We start from the raw sequence: 19,042 nt of genomic DNA, 5'->3' as shown, positions 1-19,042 counted from the left end.
ACTAATACACACGCAATCTGCATAAATTAAAATATCATGTTTAAGTGCATTGTATGACTGAGCAATATCAGGCTGTCAGCTAGTATATATATATATATATATATATATATATATATATATATATATATATATATATATTCCAGTCAATCCTGAAAAATGACATCGCAGAGATTAAAAAGTCTAACAAAGTGTGGGTGAAGGCTGATAAATCAACGAATATTTACAAGATGTACCCATCTAAATACAAGAAAACTATTCTGGAGAACATCTGTAATAGTTATAAAAAGGATACCCTCGACACTGAAAATACAATCAATGAAGAAACCAAAGTATTTGCATCCAAACTGGGTATAGAAGATAGAGTGGGAAAAATAGATAAGAGAAACGCATACATACTCATCAAGGACCACAAGAAAAATTTCCACATCAAGAAACAGTCTAGACTGATCAACTCCACTAAATCGGAACTCGGTCATGTATCTAGGGAGATTATCAGGAACATTATTAAGGTAACCCTGGAGGCCACTAAATTCAATCTGTGGAAGGATTCTTCGGATACTATCGAATGGTTTAAATCGATTGAAAATAAGAGAAATGCTTGTTTCATCCAATTCGATATCATGGATTTCTATCCCTCAATTTCCAAGGAATTACTCATGAACAGCATTAATTATGCTAGGAATTTCGTGGATGTATCCGACAATCAGGTAAAACTAATTATGGCTTGTCGCAGATCCATCCTTTTAAACAATCAGGAAACATGGATCAAATCGAATAACAACGAGTTTGACGTCCCGATGGGGGCTTTTGACTCAGCCCAGATTGCCGACCTAGTGGGCATATTTATAATGTACACTATTAGCAGAATTATAGAGCCTAACTTAGTGGGATTATACAGGGATGATGGACTAATTGTTATCCCTAATAGTGACGGCCCCATGGTATCGAAAATACATAAAAAATTAGTAAGAGCCTTCAAATACCTAGGATTTAAAATAGATATTACCCCAAATTGTAAAGAAGTTAATTATCTAGACATAACTCTAGACTTAAGAAAGCCGTTCAATAAAGATAATAACACACCTTCTTATATTAATACTAGATCTAACCATCCAAGTTGCATAATTAAACAAATACCTAAAACGATTAACACTAGGATTAATAAACTTTCGGCTAACAAAGAAATTTTTGAAGCAAATAAAAAATTATACAATAGAGCACTAGAGATAAGCGGATACAGTGAAAAACTCACATATATTAAGAAGGAAAATAAAAACAAAAATAAATCTAAGAACAGAGGCCGGAAAATAATATGGTTTAATCCCCCTTACTGTCAACTATCCAACATAAACATAGGGAAAGTATTTTTGAACCTAATAGATAAGAATTTTACCATAAATAATCCACTTAGGAAGATATTTAATAGAAAAACAATTAAAATAAGTTACTCGTGCACTAAAAACATGGACAGAATAATTAGCACTCATAATAATAAAATATTAAACAACTCTAATAGAAATAAGGCTACAGTAGACAAATGTAACTGCCAAGTGAAAAATAACTGCCCACTGGACGGTAATTGTAAAGTTGAGTGCGTGGTTTATAAGGCCACGATCCACCCAGAAGATAATAAGAGGGACAAAAAAGTTTACTTCGGTATCTCCGCCGGAAGCTGGAAACAACGTTTTTATGACCACAAACATTCTTTCAATAACCCAGAACTTAAGAATAAAACCGAGTTAGCTAAACAATGGTGGTTATTAAAAAATGAGAATCGATCCCCAGTGATTTCATGGTCAATCCTATGTCATTCGGACGTTCCAAACGGCTTTAGGCAGAGATGCAGTTTATGCCTCGAGGAAAAAATAAAAATCCTGAAGTACCAACACAGTAATCTCCTAAACAAACGAGATGAACTGATGGCCAGATGTAGACATAAATGTAAATTTAAAATAACCAATAACTCTAGATCCGACGAACAGAGAATTCTATAATGGTAATGACACCGAATCTAACACCACTAGATTAGTTACGATAAACCATCCCACCCCACCCCACTGGCAATTATAGTGTTGTCCGGTATATACTCGATAATAACTACTTTACGATTTGTTGTCCGAAATCTAAGTTAAGCATTTTTTTTTTTTTTTTTTCCGAAGTACCTGGTTTATCCAAATTACTTATAAATAAATGAGATAACCTTAAGAAAATAATTTTTCTCTGCAGATAATACATTAGTTATTAAACTGAGTTAAGTCAAAAAGACCAAATACTAAAACTAGATATTATTAGATTTGATACAAATCAACACAAAAATATAATTATTTTACTTATTTCTTTATGCGTGCATGAGAATAATTTTGTTGTACGGAGTGAATAAAAGTATATATTAACCGAAACTAGATACGTCCTATCGAATTGGGGGCGGCCAATATTACAATTTTCCACTTCTTAATCAATTAAGAATTGAAATATTAATTACAACGACCGCTATAATCACCAATAAAATTATTTACATGAAAATATATAAAATATTAAATACATAAGACTCAATTTTTTTAAATTCATAGTATTATATTACAAATACAATATTTAAATGAATTATAAGATAATATTTATTTCTAACTAATTTTTACATAATAACATACAGATAGTTTTAAAACTTTGTATATAATATTCTTTTTATTTTTATTTTCTTACTTTTATTATTTTTTATTTATCTTTTAATAGACCTACTTTCCATGACTCAATTAACTATAGGACGCGTGTACAACATCCAGTTTATTTCCCTTATCTTTCTCAGAGTTTCTAGACTAATATGACAGTTAACATTTGATCACTGTCTCCTCTTTTTTTTTCTTCCTCTTTTTTTCTTCTTTTTCATTACGCGCTGTTCTATTTCTTTTCACTATATATCTGTATACTTTCGCCCCTTTCTTCCTAGGTTAGTAAACGCGTGTCAAGGCATTTACATGTCAGAACGTACATCTTAGAGGCGTGTGTGTGTGTGTGTATGTGGGTGTAGGTGTATGTGTATGTGTTGCGTGTGTGTGTGTGTGTGTGTGTGTGTGTATCTATGGTTACATCGAGCTGCCGCTTATAAGTGTCTAATATTTTTATTTGTTATTTTTAATTTTTAATTTTTATTTTTTAAATCCCTACCACCCTCTCTATTAAATGTATTAAGTGGATTGCTACTACCACCACCTCTGGTTTTTTGAGGGTCGAAGCCCGATCTTTTCTTTTCTTTTTTTCAGTATCAAAAATGTAATTGTCTGATTTAGATGCTTGAAAATACCATAAGGTTGAAATAAATTATTGCATCGACAATTATGTAATTTCCGTGTTATATTTTTTATTTTTATATATATATATATATATATATATATATATATATACACACACATGTGTATATATATATATATGTGCGTGTGTATATATATATGTGTGTGTGTGTACATATATATGTGTGTGTGTGTGTGTGTGTGTGCGTGTGCATATATATATATTTACATAGGCATAACCACTTATCAAGGCCCAGAGACCACTCGAGGATAAAGGTTAAGAGTGTACAGTAGTCAATTGGACAATATAGTAATCGTTAGTAATGGAAATTCGATAAATTTATTAACTTAAGTGGAACAGCTCATCAAGAACTTATTTACATAAGACTTGAAGACAACCATATTGTAGTCAGCTGGAAAGCAGGAAAACGAAAGACAATTCCACAGGCGGCCATATATATATATATATATATATATATATGTGTCATTGCTTAACTTTGTATGTTTTTGCCAATAAAATTGCTTTCAAATTGGTTACTATCAAAATAAATGAATTTTAGTCTTTAAAATGTATGAAACAACAAAATGTTTATTTTTAACGTATAAACAACTTTTCTTTTTAAATTCTTCTTTTTCTTTTCTTAATTAATATTGAAAAAAAGTTGAGTTTCAATATAAATTATGTTTCTTTTTTTCTTTTTTTTTTCAATGCATTTCAAAAAGTTTACTAATGTGTGTTTTTTTTTTTAAAAAAAGCTCTCATTCATTATTGACAGTCTAACTATTTGACAGATTGGGTTTGCTTGGACCACGCGCAGGACGTCATTTGTCAGTGACCAGGGTTTATCCTTACAGAAGCTATAACTTAGCTAAGCTCTTAAATCTACAGGTGATTGACCTTCAACCTTTAATAATGGAATTATTATTATAGCCATCTCATGTGACCTTGCTCAGCTGTCATGGTTTAGGATATGATACAGAACACTACTGCAACAATAACAAGAACCCGAAAAAGGGTTGATATGCAAAGGAAAAAACAAAATATGACAGTAAAGTTATCTTTGTTTGAAGAAAAGGTGGTAGAAATTTACACAGAAGTCAATACAGTAGCCACACACCTGTCCAAATTCACCTTGAATTGTTGCATTGTTTGTGCATAACTGTAAATACCCCCGACAGACCCGACAAGCAGCAAAATCCCACCCCTACACAGTAGAGATCTCCAGATGTAAGAAAGCCTCCTACTCTAATAGTTTCTTTCCTACAACTACTAGATTTGGAATTCCCTTCCGGGTTCCTGCTTCCCTGACTGTACTGACATGCAGAAGTTCAAGTGTAATGTAAACAGACATCTTGCTGCGCAACTCCCTGATAGGTCCTGAACTGTCATCTAGGCTTCAGCCTCTGTCCCATCGACGAGATGTTGCATCCCTCTGCCTGTTCTACAAATACTTCAATGGTGAATGCTCTGACGAACTGCAAACACTTGTACCTCCCCGACGTAACTACCCCCGACAAACCCGACAAGCTACTAAGTCTCATCCCTTTACAGTAGAGATCCCTAGGTGCAAGAAAGCCTTTTACTCCAATAGTTTCTTCCCCAGAACTGCGGGTCTTTGGAACTCCCTTCCGGGATTCTGCTTTCCCAACTGTACTGATATGCAGAAGTTCAAGTGTAATGTTAATAAACATCTTTCTACTCATCTCCCTTCATAATGACCCTGCTAATTAAGTCCCTGATAGTAGCCCCCTGCTTCAAAGTGGCACTTGCCTTGTTTGGGGTGAAAATTGAATAAAAAAAAAAATAAATAAAAAAAATAAAAAGTATCTTTGAAAATTATGTCCCAGATAGTAGCCCCCTACAAAAGTGGCACTATGCCTTGTTTGGGGTGAAAATGCAATCAAAAAAAGAGAGTCTATTCCAAGGTCCAAGGATTCTGATTGAGAAAGTGGCCTTTCTTTGGTTTAATCGAAATTGGTTGTAATGCCATTTTCTTTCATTTAACAAATATCTCCTACAGAAAGTCTGATCCATTAGTGTAAAGACTCCAGCATCCTCACACTTTCAACGAACTTTCCTGATATTAATTCAATACAAAAATAACAAAAACAAAAAGCATTATAATGTTCTGAAACAATAAAAGGGAGATAACTTTAGATGTTACGGGAGTTACGGCCCTTGGGAAATCCGAGTTGTGAGCCCTGGAAATTTTACCAAACGAAATGTGTGTTCATTTTTCTATCTCTTTTTAATCAAAACTTATCCGGCTATCCCATCGCAGTAATAACCGATATTTAGCACATATCGATTACCTCATTCACTAAATATGACAATGGTGAAATAATTTCTTGTATTGTCCATGTAGTCCTTCTAATGGTGCAGGAATGAATAACGGGTCCTAGAGTATATCATAATGACCATTGGTGAGATTATAGGCCCAAATCAGATCACCACGTAATTGTCAGTGCTCAAAGGAGAAAAAATTAAACTTTTTGAATCAGCTTTCATTGGGCAGAGTTGATTTTGATTGAAATAGTGAGCAGTTTATTCTTTAGAAAGGATTAAGAGGATCTTATTAACTGTTTTTTTTTATCGTCCTACTTCTCACCTTCGACTCAAGTTGATCAGAATGAACATCGTCGCAACACTTTCTTGGCCTACGGGCCCAAATCACAGTGTAGTATCTGTTCTGATGCTACATTTCACCTTTTCTGTTTTCGATCAATGATGGAGAAATCCTTCATAATTGAGACAATCTTTTTTTTTTTTCCTATTCGGAGCTGGATTTTTCCCACATTTAAAACCAACCTTGTGTCTAATTAATTCTGCCCTCGTGGGGAGGCAAGTAAATAGGAACAATAACAAGAACCCCAATAGGGTTGATATGCCGTAAAACAAAATATTAAAGTTACCTTTCTTTGTAGTCTTTTGAAGATCTGTGTTTCTTGTAGTTACCGTCATCATCATGATCACGATAACTGCGACGCTCGCCTTTGTCCTCAGCGCCATCTCTGTGGGATGAAGGACTTCTTTTATCTTCTTTCCATTTTTTGTCTTTGTCATCAGCTTCTGTCATTTTATGCTTTGTTGCCGCCAACCGGTCCAAACCCAAAAGAGACGTCATCGGCTTTTTGAACGTTAACGAACTGCTCTCAATGTCAGGTGTGATTCTCTTCTTCATCACGATCAAACCTCCTTCTTTCATCTCTTCTGGGCTTGATCCTTCCAATCGATGGACATTCTCACTGTCCATAAAACTAAGACTGGCCATCTGAAATTCAATCAAAAATCGATATGATAATAATACACTGACACATTTCATATTATCTTCCACATAAAAAAAACAAAACGAGATCATCTGATCATGATTTCATTTATTAATAGTTTGTCTACGTCAAACAATAGCGACAATAAATGCGACACCTATAAATAGATTAAGCATTACATTAAATACATTGTTCCTAATCATATAACAATGAACAAAATTATTTCTAAAAAAGGAAAAAATATATGCTAATGCACAAAGTCTGTTGCCAAGGTCGCTGGAAAGATGGTGGGATCCTTCTACCTCTCCAGAAGATATCTCACTACTGATGCAATTCTCTATCTATATAAAAGCCAAGTACGTCCAAGGATGGAATACTGTTGCCATATCTGGGCAGGATCTGCTAAAAACAGCCTATCCTGCCTTGACAGAGTACAAAATAGACTTCGTGGCTTAGTGGGGGATGCCCTTTTCTCTACCCTGCAACCTCTCCTCCACAGAAGAGATGTTGCGAGCCTATTCTTGTTTTATCGTTATTTCCATGGCAGGTGCTCGTCTGAACTCCAATCTCTGGTCCCCCCTCGCCAATCTTTCACGAAAAACACCCGTCTAGCTGAATCCACTGCGAAAAATTTCCCCCACTCTATATTTGTGCCTAAATCAAAACGCGGATTCCATGAACAAAGCTTCTTTCTTAGAAGAACTCTGTTCCGTCTGCCTGCTTCCCACCCGATTACAACTTGGATGTCTTCAAGTCCAACGTTAACAAATTCCTAATGAACCGCCCCCTTAAGTAAACACTTCATCAAATCTCCACACTAACGTAATGTACTTGAAATAACCCTTATCCCTGAGTGGCTTCCGGGCCTTGATAAGTGGTGATCACTATGTAAAAAAAAAAAAAAAAAAAAAAAAAAAAACTTACGAGTTACCTTCAATAAGTTTCCAAACTTTTTCATATGGGCACTTTTACTGATAGTAACACACATGAAATACTAGTTCTCTTTGAAGAAATCTCCTCCGGCTGCAATGCACTTGTTATACCGTCCCAACAACTTCTGGAAGCCCTCTTGTGTGAGCGTATCAATGACCATCATCACAGCCTCTTTCATCTCAATTGTCTCATAATGACAGCCTCTAAGGTTTTCCTTGAGCTTAGGGAATAACCAAAAGTCACAGGGAGCAAGGTCTTGACTATACGGAGGGTGGGGAAACTGCCTTGATGCCCATGACAACGTCTTCCTAATTTTCTCTAAGCACCTTTGAGAAAAACTTTCTGCAAATCTTCCACATCTTCAGTTCATCGCGAATAATTGTGTGTACAGTTCCCACACTGACATAAAACTGTGCACTTATTGTCTCTATAGACACCCTATGGTCCTTTTCCATGGAATTCTTTATTTGGTCAATCAACTCTGGTGTTCTGATTACCTTACTTCTCCTACAATCATTCCTTAGAGTCCCTACTTTCCTTGAATCTCTTATGCCACTCAGAAACTGATATTGGATTCATGCAAGATGGTCCAAAAGCAGTCTGAAGCATTCCATACATTTCTGTGGCATTTTTCCAAGTTTAAAAACAGAATTTTATTGCATATCATTCTTCTAAAGTGTCCTCACGTCCAGACTGCATTTTTGAAATTGACCAGCTGTGACAATCAGGCTTTAGTAAGGTGTATTTCAATTTCTGCTGTAGCTGTTCATTTGAACGTGAAATCATAAAAATTGGTCAGTTATCTCCTAAGACGTATAGCAATAAAATACTGAATTTTCAAGAGTCAACAACAATTTAAAATGCCAATACAAAATGTCTGGAAACTTATTGAAGGTGCCTTGCACATTTCCTCATAAAAGCATCAGTGGAAGTACACCAAACGTCATATTAACTGTAACATCGCTAGCCAGAAAATGAGAAAGAATTCTGGTTTTAATTCTTGACCATGTGTTTATATGAGAGTTGGCAATGAGATTTGTGGATCTACTCTTATTTTTCAACTTTTTTTACTCCAAACAAGGCACATTGCTACTTACAACATAGTGAGCTACTATCTGGGATTGTGTCTAACAGGAGACGGGGAGGAGTTGTGTAGCAAGCTGTCTATTCATATTACAATTAAATTTCTGTAGACGTAAATACTCCTGACAAACTCAACAAGCAGCCAAGCCCTACCCCTACACAGTGGAGATCTCTAGATGTAAGAACGAAGGCGTTCTACTTTAATAGTTTCTTCCCCAGAACTGCTAGATACTGGAACTCCCTTCCGGGTTCATGCTTTCCCAAATGCAGAAGTTCAAGTGTAATGTGAACAGACATCTCATCTCCCTACATAATATCCTTGCAACTACTGTCCCCGATAGTAGCCCCCTACATCAAAGTGGCACTGTACCTTGTTTGGGGTGAAAATGGAATAAAAAAAATAAATAAATAAAAAATATTAAAAAAAATTATTTTTTAAAGGCTGATATTTATAAATGACCTCCCTGATAAAATTGTGTCTCAAATGGATATACTTACTCATGGCATTAAGCTCTATAATAAACACGAGATTAAAACGAATGTACACATATCCAAGGCAATAGCTAAAAACCTAAAAAAAAAACAATCTTTAGTCGGTAGTGAGATGAGTCCATAAGTGGATGTTAACATTAAATTCTACTAAAACTAAAACACCTTCTCAACAATTAATTGCAATGATAAATAACAGATCTTTCAATCTCCTTCACTTAACATACCCAGGCAACATGAATTGAAACAAAAATACATTGAGGATGTTGTTAAGGCTGCTGCAAAGATGCTACCATGCAAGAAAATAACTCATACCAAAGAGTATCCTATATCTTTACAAAGCCACAATTCGCTCATACATGGAGTATTGTTGCCACAGCTCGGCCGGAGAATCTGCCACTAGTTTTTAATTTTTAGACAGGGTCAAAAAAAAAAAAAAAAAGAAAAAAAAAGAGACTCAAATCTAAAAGGTCCTGCACTATCGGCCAAGCTTCAGCCTTGTCCCATTGCTGCATCCCTGTGCCTGGTTTACAAGTACTTAAATGGAATCTTCTCCAATGAACTCACAGCACTCGAGCCCCCTCGACATACATACCTCAACAAGTAGCAAAATTCCACCCCTATACTGTTGAGATCTCTAGATGCTGAAAAGCCTTCAACTACTCTATCAATCAAACGGCAATGATATTTAGATTTTTATTATCCAATGTATTCCATATTGTTTTCACTGGTCGCCATGTTTGTTATCACGTACGCATTCAATTTTTGGGCATGAGCGAAAACAAACATGGCAGCCAGTGCAAACAATAGGAAATACATTGGATACTAAAGGTCTTAATATCATCGCTAGATTTATAAATGAAAAATTCTTTATATAAGAGGGCTGTGTGTGTTCTTGTTGATTGAACTTTTGCTTTTCTTTGCTAATATAGCAGATTAGTGTCCAGTCGATAATAATCTGCTGAAAAAAGACGAAAATAAAATCAATATAAGAGGGGGGGGCGTAGTTTTGTTGAGTGGTTCCAATACCAGGAATCGATTTACTAGGACAAATATTTAACTGGTGCTGCCAGATCAGATTGTCTGAAGATATTGGCTTCCTGAGACGAAATGCACCTAAAATTGATGCTTTTTGTTTTTGTATTTCCTTTTGCAAAACTTAATTATGTTCTGCAAAACCAAAAACAACAATCCCCCCTTTCCCCTTTTTCTATTTCCCCTTTCTATCTCCCCCCTCCACTTCCTGACTGGTTTCCTAACTTAAAATGTACCAAACATTAATACTGTAACCCTTTTCCCTCTCCCATTGCAAAACTCATTCATGTTCTGCAGGGCAAGGAACAAAAACGATAAAATCCACTATAAAACAACCAAACCAAACACTACAAACTAGCAATTGAAGATACAAAAAGCTTGGAGAATAAAAACCTTCTACAAAGTAATTGGATGCAACATGAATACGATTTAAAAAAAGAACTGAATTCAGCATTAAATAATCTGGTTGGTTGGTTGTTTTTGTTTTACGGCATATCAACCCTTTTCGGGTTATTTAATGCTGAATCCAAAGATTTTGAAGAAAAATTTTTTTAATAAAATATATTTGTTGTTTTTACGTCGGTTTCTATTTAACCCATAGTTGGAACCCTAACAGGTACTACCACTCCGGGTCAGAGTGGACCTGGGAGCAATGGTAATTAAAGGGTGGCTTCACACTCCCCAAAGCCCACAAGCTGGGGCCTCACCACTGGATATAGTTTAAGGTCATATCCAGGATCCCCATTGAGGGACTTTTACCCTCTGCAGGGGGGCAGTCGGCGTATTCTAATGCCCCACCGACAGGGCCTTAAATAATCTGAAAACGGTTGATATGCCATAAAACAAAACAACCAAACCAAACTCTACAAATAAATATTCAAAGATATAAAGAACCTGAAGCATAAAAATTGTTTCCAAAATAATTGGATTCAGCATTAAATAACCCGAAATGGGTTGATATACTGTAAAACAAAACCAAACAAATATTAAAATTTTTTTGCATTTTTTTGGATAATCTGGTAGATTTGTAAACTTCTGAATTTTTTTTAGATGAGGGCTGATTTTTTGTGTTACTTGTCTTGACCCGACTATCGTTCTCATCTTGAGTGTTATTTGTGCAACGTTTCGGTCGGTGTAGCCTTCGAACTTCGTCAGGCATGTTGGTCGCCATCTTGGAACAGAAAGAAGAAAAGTTACTGGCTCCATATGGTTTTGTATTCTTGGAGTTGTTTTCATTTTTTTCATTGTAGTTTCATATGCGCGAAAAAATTTGCTTGGTACCGAGAGGTAACTCTAATAAAGATTGACAAAGATTATCTCTCTGGTAGGAAAAATTAAAAAACAATGAAAAAAAAAAATACAAGGGGGTGTGCCTTGTACTGGTCTACCGTTTTTTGTTTTTTTTTTAATTTTTTTTAATATTTATTTTTTTTATGTTAATAACTTTTCAGATGAGCCTTCATCTTCCATAGATGTTATTTTAAACCAAAAAGAATTACTTAATGTCATCCCAAGCAAGATACATTGCCACTGAAATTTAAGCGGTACTGTTATTAGGAGTTGCATTTATAGTGGGTATCCTAAGTGAGGAATTCTGCAGTAAGATGTGTTATGGATTGTAGTATCAGTTAGAAACCGGCAGTTAATGATCTGCATGCTGCATGTTTGATTGGTTGAAGGTCATTATTTGTAGTGGGGATAGCGCAATAAAACAATCAACAATAAAGATTATGCTTTACGACTAGATTTAAGAAAACATTTAAAAGGATAAAATTAAAAAGGAGAATGTAAGAATTGATTTACATATATACATATAAGATGTTGGCGCTTCTACACTATTGGGACGAGATTTTGTAGTTGATAAATGGAGTTTTCGGATAAAAAACAATGGTTTCAACTAGGCACCGCCAAAACTGGGGGGGCGGGGGGCAGATCAGTACTTTTTGACGGACCGTCTTTTTAAAAATCTACCAAAAATCAGGTAATTATCCGATTAATACGAAACTTTCAGCGATTATTAGGAGAAGAATGAACTTTATAACAGTGTACTTATTTTTCATAAACGATATTTATATATATAATTTTTTTTGCTTACAACCCCCCCCCCTTGTTTTGAAGTGGGAACAAATATGCTTAAAATAATCATCTGAAACTGAACAAAACATATTGTGTTGTTGTAAGGGACAGAATTATAGATTAAAAAAAAAAAAAAAAAAATGTTTGCATACCTTATTTTGATGTCTGAATATCAGAACTTCGATTGTGTTTAATTATCCCGCTTTTGAGTTTTGAAGTGTGAAATTCGGTGAATATGTTGAGTAAAATAATTAATTTAAGTTAAGCAAAACAAAAAAAAAAATTTTTTTAATATTTATACGAAAAAAGCCATTTTAAAATTTTTGATAAATAAATTAACAATTTTTTTTTAGCGAGCCGAATAATGCATGACCATTATTAAACAGGGCATGCTTTGAATAATCGATACAAAAAAAAAAAATTCGATAAATGTTGTGCCCTTTGTGTTAAAAATAGCATCATTTTTTTCGATCCCGTTTGAAAACGTTTGCCGCCTTTCTACTACGGTGGACCAAACGCGCTGAAATAATTTTTTTTTTATTCTGCTTTAAATTGCCCCTCCCCCATTTTGGGGAGCCTGGCCCCCACACACATACACATTAAAAACCAAACTCATACAAATGGTCACCCATCTGGTACTGGCCAGCCTCAGCTTAATAATACATTGAAATTTTCGTCACTGAAAAATAAGTTTTTTTGGCCTGTTTGGTCTTCCATATTTTTCTTCTTATAAAACTCAAACGTAAACAGAGTCAATCTCGACTCTGCATCGACGCGAAATATCTGGTTACCTATATGAATAAGTGGAATTATTTGAAATTCAGGTACTTATATTATAATATTTTTGCATATTCTCTTAGAAAATCATCCTAAATCTTAGTTAGACAATAAATAAATTAATTAATTATTTCAAAAACCTTTTTTTTTAAATATTTAAGTACATTTTTTGTGCAAGACAAAAAATGTCAATTGTTAACTTTTGGGGAAAATTTAACATTTAAAATTTAATTAAAAATAGTAGAAAAAGTTTTACATTATTCTGTTTTCTATATGATAAAATTCAGGGTTTTATCTTTCTGGAAAAAAAAAGTTACTCAGAAATAATGGATTTTAATAAATGTAATTTAGTTTTAAAAAACAACAACAACTTGATTTTGCGGCCATTTTTTGACGGTGCCTAGTTTCAACTGATGTTTTTTTTGTCAATTCTAATAAGTTACAATGGTGGCTTCCAAATTATGTAGTCGAAATTATCTGAATATTATTGAATTGTTATTATTAAAAAAAAATAAAAACAACTTTAAACGTGATAGCAAGTAAAAAATTGCCACAATCTTGTTAAAATTGAAATGGAAAATTACCTCCCTTTTGAACTCTCCTGTGTCTTACGATCATTTTCATCAAATTCTATTTTTTATTTTCTTTTATAAATAATTTTCTACCTTATTGATATTTGTAATTTTTGGATATAATCATCTTAAAAATAGGAGGAATTGTGCCTAAATCTAAATGCAGGTTCCATGAACAAAGCTTCTTTCCCAGAATTTCCCACCTGTGGGACACTGTTCCACTGGTCTGCTTCCCTGTTGAATAACACATAGTAGCATTAAAATACAAGTTCTTGTTGAGCCATCCTCATAAATAATAAAATTCTACCCAATTTACACCATTAACGATTACTATATCACCTTACATTCATTAATCTTTGTCCTCGGGTGGCCTTCGGGACTTGATAAGTGGTGACTCACAAGTAAAAAAATAAATAAATAAACATGATAAGTGCATTTGAGAAATTTCATTGCCACACAAGCAGAAAGGTCCAGCATATAAAATCAACAGTAGGTTCTTTGATATGAAAGGGACGCGTTCTAAATGAATGTTTCTGTTCAAAACAATTGAACCATGATACTTGACTTTTGCATTTTAAACTTTAATTCAATCCATTATGTATGAAAAATAATTTTATAAAATCAACAGTAGGTTCTCTACAGTGCAATGTAGACTACAATATATTGTGGACTAGGCCGCTGCGAGGAGGCATGTGAAGCTTTCTTTGAGTGCACCATGATGAGCCCCTAACTAGAGCAGGAAATCAATCAGTTTGATTGAAAAATGGGTGGGTAATGTTTACCGAGATGTTACCGTGGGTGTGATTTAGCCCAACGGAATAGTTTGTCTCACATTCGAATAAAGACAGCAAAACATTGAACCAGGAATGAAAATATGAAATAAAATATTTTGTATGATTTTTTTCCCCCATTTTTCTCAGTGAATTATCAAAAAGAAATGAAACAGGGTTTTTTTTTTTTATTGGTGGACCTCTGAAACCAATAAATAGCGCTATCCCCCCCCCCAAAAAAAAAACAGTTTAAATAATTTGCTACTGAAATCTTTCGTTTGCTAAGTTTTTATCATCACTTATTCGGTTTCATAGCATCCACTTATTGTCAATAAATTCACTTTTTAAATTTATTTAATTTTTTTGTTGTTTTCAAACATTTTCTAGCACTTATTTTTAATTATTTAATTCTAGGACGATTGAGGTTTGAAATTTACATATTGCAATGCAATTATTATCCAAAAATGTTTTTCCGTTGTTAGGAAAAAAAAAGTGGTGAAAAATGAGGATACTGACAGAAATACATAAAATAAAATATGGCAAATTTTTACATTAAGTCCAACTCGTCTTTCATATTCAAAATGTCAACTTTTATAAGTTCTGGGATATGCTGACAACGAATATCACAGTTAAATTTGGGGTAAATATTTTTAAACCCCCCCCCCTCCAAATGGGGTATTTATTCCGAAAGCCGTTCTTAACATGGGGAGGTTGGGGGGGGGTATTCTGAAAGCCGTTCTTAACATGGGGAAGATGGGGGTGTTTATACTGAAAGCCATTAACATGGGGAGGTTGAGGGTGTTTATTCCGAAAGCCGTTCTTAACATAGGAAAGTTGGGGGTGTTTATTCTGAAAGCCGTTCTTAACATGTGGAGGTTGGGTGTGTTTATTCTGAAAGCCATTCTTAACATGAAATTACTCAAGGAAATGAAAAGAGTCGTAATTGTTTTGTTTTACACGCATGCACATTAATAATTTCTTGGATGTGAAAAAAAATGGCTGCCAGGGATTACATTAATTTTTATGTTGGATAGCAAATGTTTTCATATCTGGTAAATTACTTATCAATCTCAAATTTAACTGTGATATTCGTTGTCATCATAAATTTAGGTCAAAATGGCACCGGTAAATAAATAGGTAGAAGTGGCACTTTGACAATGAAAATTAGGACCGTTCCAGAAGGACAGGTTAAGCTCCCTTTCCTCTGGTTTAAAACAGAGCTACCCTCCCCCAAAAATATTAAATTTATATTTTTTATAGGCATTGGCACCGGTATGGGTGGGGGCTAGGCTTTCTTTTTTTTAAAACACCAGCTAATTAAGATCAACAATGTTTTCTGATAATTTGAGCGATTCTTTTAACGAGCCGGTGTGAAAAGTTTTTGTGAGGATTGAGATAAAAAATATAACACTTAATTGCTTATGCATCCACTCTTTTTCATCATAATTTATAACCCTAACCAAGCCAGCAGAACTGATATTTATTATGCTTGTTTGTTCCTTTCTATGTTTTTTTGTTTCCGCCCAGAAAACTTGTAATTTTTACCAGTTGCTAAGAGCCCTCCTCATCAATATTGGACCCAAAACCATGTAGTTCAATTTGGAGGGATTTTTCTCAACAGAGAATTATTTTTTAAATAATAACATTATTTCAGCATGTTCTGTATTATTCTGCATAAGTACTAAGAGCTCTAGCAATAACTAGTTGGCGCTTCTACACTATTGGGACGAAATTTCTGAAATCATAAGACTGAATTTCACAAGAAAACAATGGTATCTACGTATTCCTCATATTTTAAGATGATTATATCCAAAAATTACAAAAATTGATAAGGTAAAAAATTATTAAAGAAAATAAAAATAGAATTGGTTGAAAACGATTGTAAGACACCGGAGGGTTCAAAAGGGAGGTAATTTTCCGTTTTGATTTAAACAAGATGGTGGCAATTTTTCACCTGCTAACACGATTAAAGTTGTTTTGTTTAATAATGCAATAATATTTAGGTAATTTCGACTGCATATTTTGGAAGCTACAATTGTAAAGTATTAGAATTGACAAAAAAAATCAGTTGAAACCATTGTTTTTTATCTGAAAACTACATTTATTGACTACAAAATCTCATCCCAATTCTGTAGAAGCACCAACTAATTTTCTTTCACAACAAAAATGTTATAATTACAAGTTGGAGAAAAACATAAACAAAAACACTGATAATTTCATAAATATTGGCAAACCAGAGGAGTACCCGATTTATCAGATTTTGTCCCTGATAATAAACTTCATCAATAACATAACTTCCGGCGAGAGTTACAATTTCCCAAGTTTATTATTTATAAAATTGTTAGGTGAAAGTACAGTTAACAAAGAACACTCTCTTTCGGTTCTGCAGATTATTTAGAAAGCCATCCTTAGAGGCTCGATAATGACTCAAAAATAGAAATAAAATAAAATACTAGAAGAAACCCATTTAATAAACGTTACCATAACATTTATTGGGTGAATTTTTACCAGTAATTTGTTTTATTGTCCTGTCTAACTATGCAAAGACCAGCCACATTTCACCAACCATCTGGCTACGATCACAAATCATTCCCATTCCAAAAAACGGTGATTTAACACTCCCAACGAATTATCGCTGAATTTTGTTGCTTCCTATAGCTTCTTCTAAATCGTATTCACCCTGAAGTAGAGCCCATTTTACGCAAAACCCAAAATGGTTTCCGCCCAGGTCGCTCCACTCTTGAACAAATCCTCACATTGCAAAGAATAATTGAGGAAATCACATTCTGCAATAAAACTGCAGCTCTTACCTTTGTGGACTTCAGTAAAGCTTTCAACTCAGTTAACCATGAGTCTATGTTCAAAATTCTTGAAGTCTATGCAGTAGAAATCATTCAAGCAATGAAAGTATTGTATACAAACGCACAGGCCACTGTCCTGACCCGAGATAGTGAAATAGAATCTTTCAACATTCTGGCTGATATTTTCAAAGGTGATACACTTGCTTCTTTCCTTTTCATCATTGTAATAGATTACATCATGCGTATCTCTGTGGATACAATCAATGACAATGAACTGATGTATCAACCGAGAAGAAGCTCACGTAATCCTACACTTTACATCATGATGCTGATTTTGTTGATGACATTGCGCTGTTGTCTGACAACTTCATTAGCGCCCAGGCACTCCTATCTTCTCTTGAATCAGCAAACTGTACAGGGCTTCACCTGAATGCTACCAAGACTGAGTGTATGCCAATTAACATTCGCAACAACCACGAAATTAAAACCCTCACAAATAAACTCAAATGTGTTGAAAACTACAAGTATCTACAATCACACATCAGGAATTCAGAGAAAGACTTTAACATTAGAAATGGCATGACATGGACTGCTTGTAACAAAATGAATAAGATGTGGAAATACAATCTTGCTCGCAAATTCAAAATCCATACTTATTGAGCCAATCTTACTCTATGGTTCTGAAACTTAGACTCTTTCAGCAAAACAACAGCATTGTTTGAATGGATGTTACACACGTCTTTTGAGAAGAGTACTCCATGGTAAAATCACCCAACTCTAGAAATGATATATGGAGACTTACCGAAAGTATCAACCTCAGTTTGCAAAAGACGTGTTCAGTTTGCTGGGCATTGCGCACGTGCCACAGATGAACTTGTTTCATCATTTGTACTGTGGAGGCACCCATCATCTCGCAATCGATCATGAAAGTTCATTTTTCCAGATAGAATACAATGAGATACATTCATCTCCAAGGAAGATCTTTTTGGTGCTATGACAGATAAGGAATGATGGAAGGGTGTAAGTGAGTTCAATCTCGGCTGAGGCCGTGAGATGATGATGATGATGGAGTTCATTATATACTTTTCTAATGTAGAAGTAAGATTTAAACTTATTCAGATAAAAATGTCAAAATGACATGAAAACAGTTTAAAGATACTTCTGCAGTTTACGGATTGTGCGGCCATTTTTATTATAGACAACAAATCGAAAAAGTTGTCAAAAACAAGTCTATAACAAATAAATGGGCAGACCGGGTTTGTATTACTGTACACATAGATTCGAAAAAGTTGTCAAAAAGCAAATATATAACAAATAAATGTTATCAAAGGCAAGATAAGTTACTTTTCTACCAAACTGGATATATTTTTCGTGTTTTTATTCAATGTAACATGTTTATTCAGCTCGAAAACCATACAGTGTTTACCGATGTATTGGAAAATTCAAGATGGCGTCTGACTCCCTCTTTAACACGGTAAGTTTGGGAAAAGGTGTTATAAATAAAAAACTGGATAAAATACTGTTAAAAACTCGCTCAATATATGTTACCGTGACCGTGACATAGGTTGACATATATTCGGCGGATTTTTAATAGTATTTTTCTAGTTTTTTATTTATAACACCTTTTCCCAAACTTACCGTGTTAAAGAGGGAGTGAGGCGCCATCTTTAATTTTCCAATACATCGGTAAACACTGTATGTTTTTCGAGCTGAATAAACATATTACATTGAATAAAAACACGAAAAATATATCCAGTTACGAAGAAAAGTAACTTATCTTGCCTTTGATAACATTTATTTGTTATATATTTGTTTTTTGACAACTTTTTCGAACCTATGTGTACAGTAATACAAACCCCGAATATCGCATCTATACAAAAATACTGGTAGAAATCGACAAAATAAATGTCACGGTAACATTTATTGGATGGGTCTCGACCAGAATTTCGTGCAAT

The 19,042-nt window shown here is 34.3% G+C and overlaps 1 protein-coding gene across 1 annotated transcript in view; it reads right to left on the bottom strand.

The window, feature by feature from the left end:
- LOC145258353 (pre-mRNA-splicing factor ATP-dependent RNA helicase PRP16-like) overlaps positions 1 to 19,042 on the bottom strand; it is a 290,934-nt gene that overhangs the window by 271,469 nt on the left and 423 nt on the right. The window contains exon 2 of the mRNA XM_080116587.1: positions 6,198 to 6,556. Coding sequence (XP_079972713.1) covers positions 6,198 to 6,556 — 359 coding nt within the window. The remainder of the gene's footprint in view (positions 1 to 6,197; positions 6,557 to 19,042) is intronic.

The sequence above is a fragment of the Euprymna scolopes genome, chromosome 33 (genome assembly GCF_053919585.1).
Source record: "Euprymna scolopes isolate OS-2025 chromosome 33, ASM5391958v1, whole genome shotgun sequence".
Classification (NCBI taxonomy): domain Eukaryota; kingdom Metazoa; phylum Mollusca; class Cephalopoda; order Sepiida; family Sepiolidae; genus Euprymna; species Euprymna scolopes.
This window is presented reverse-complemented; position numbering and strand designations above follow the sequence as displayed.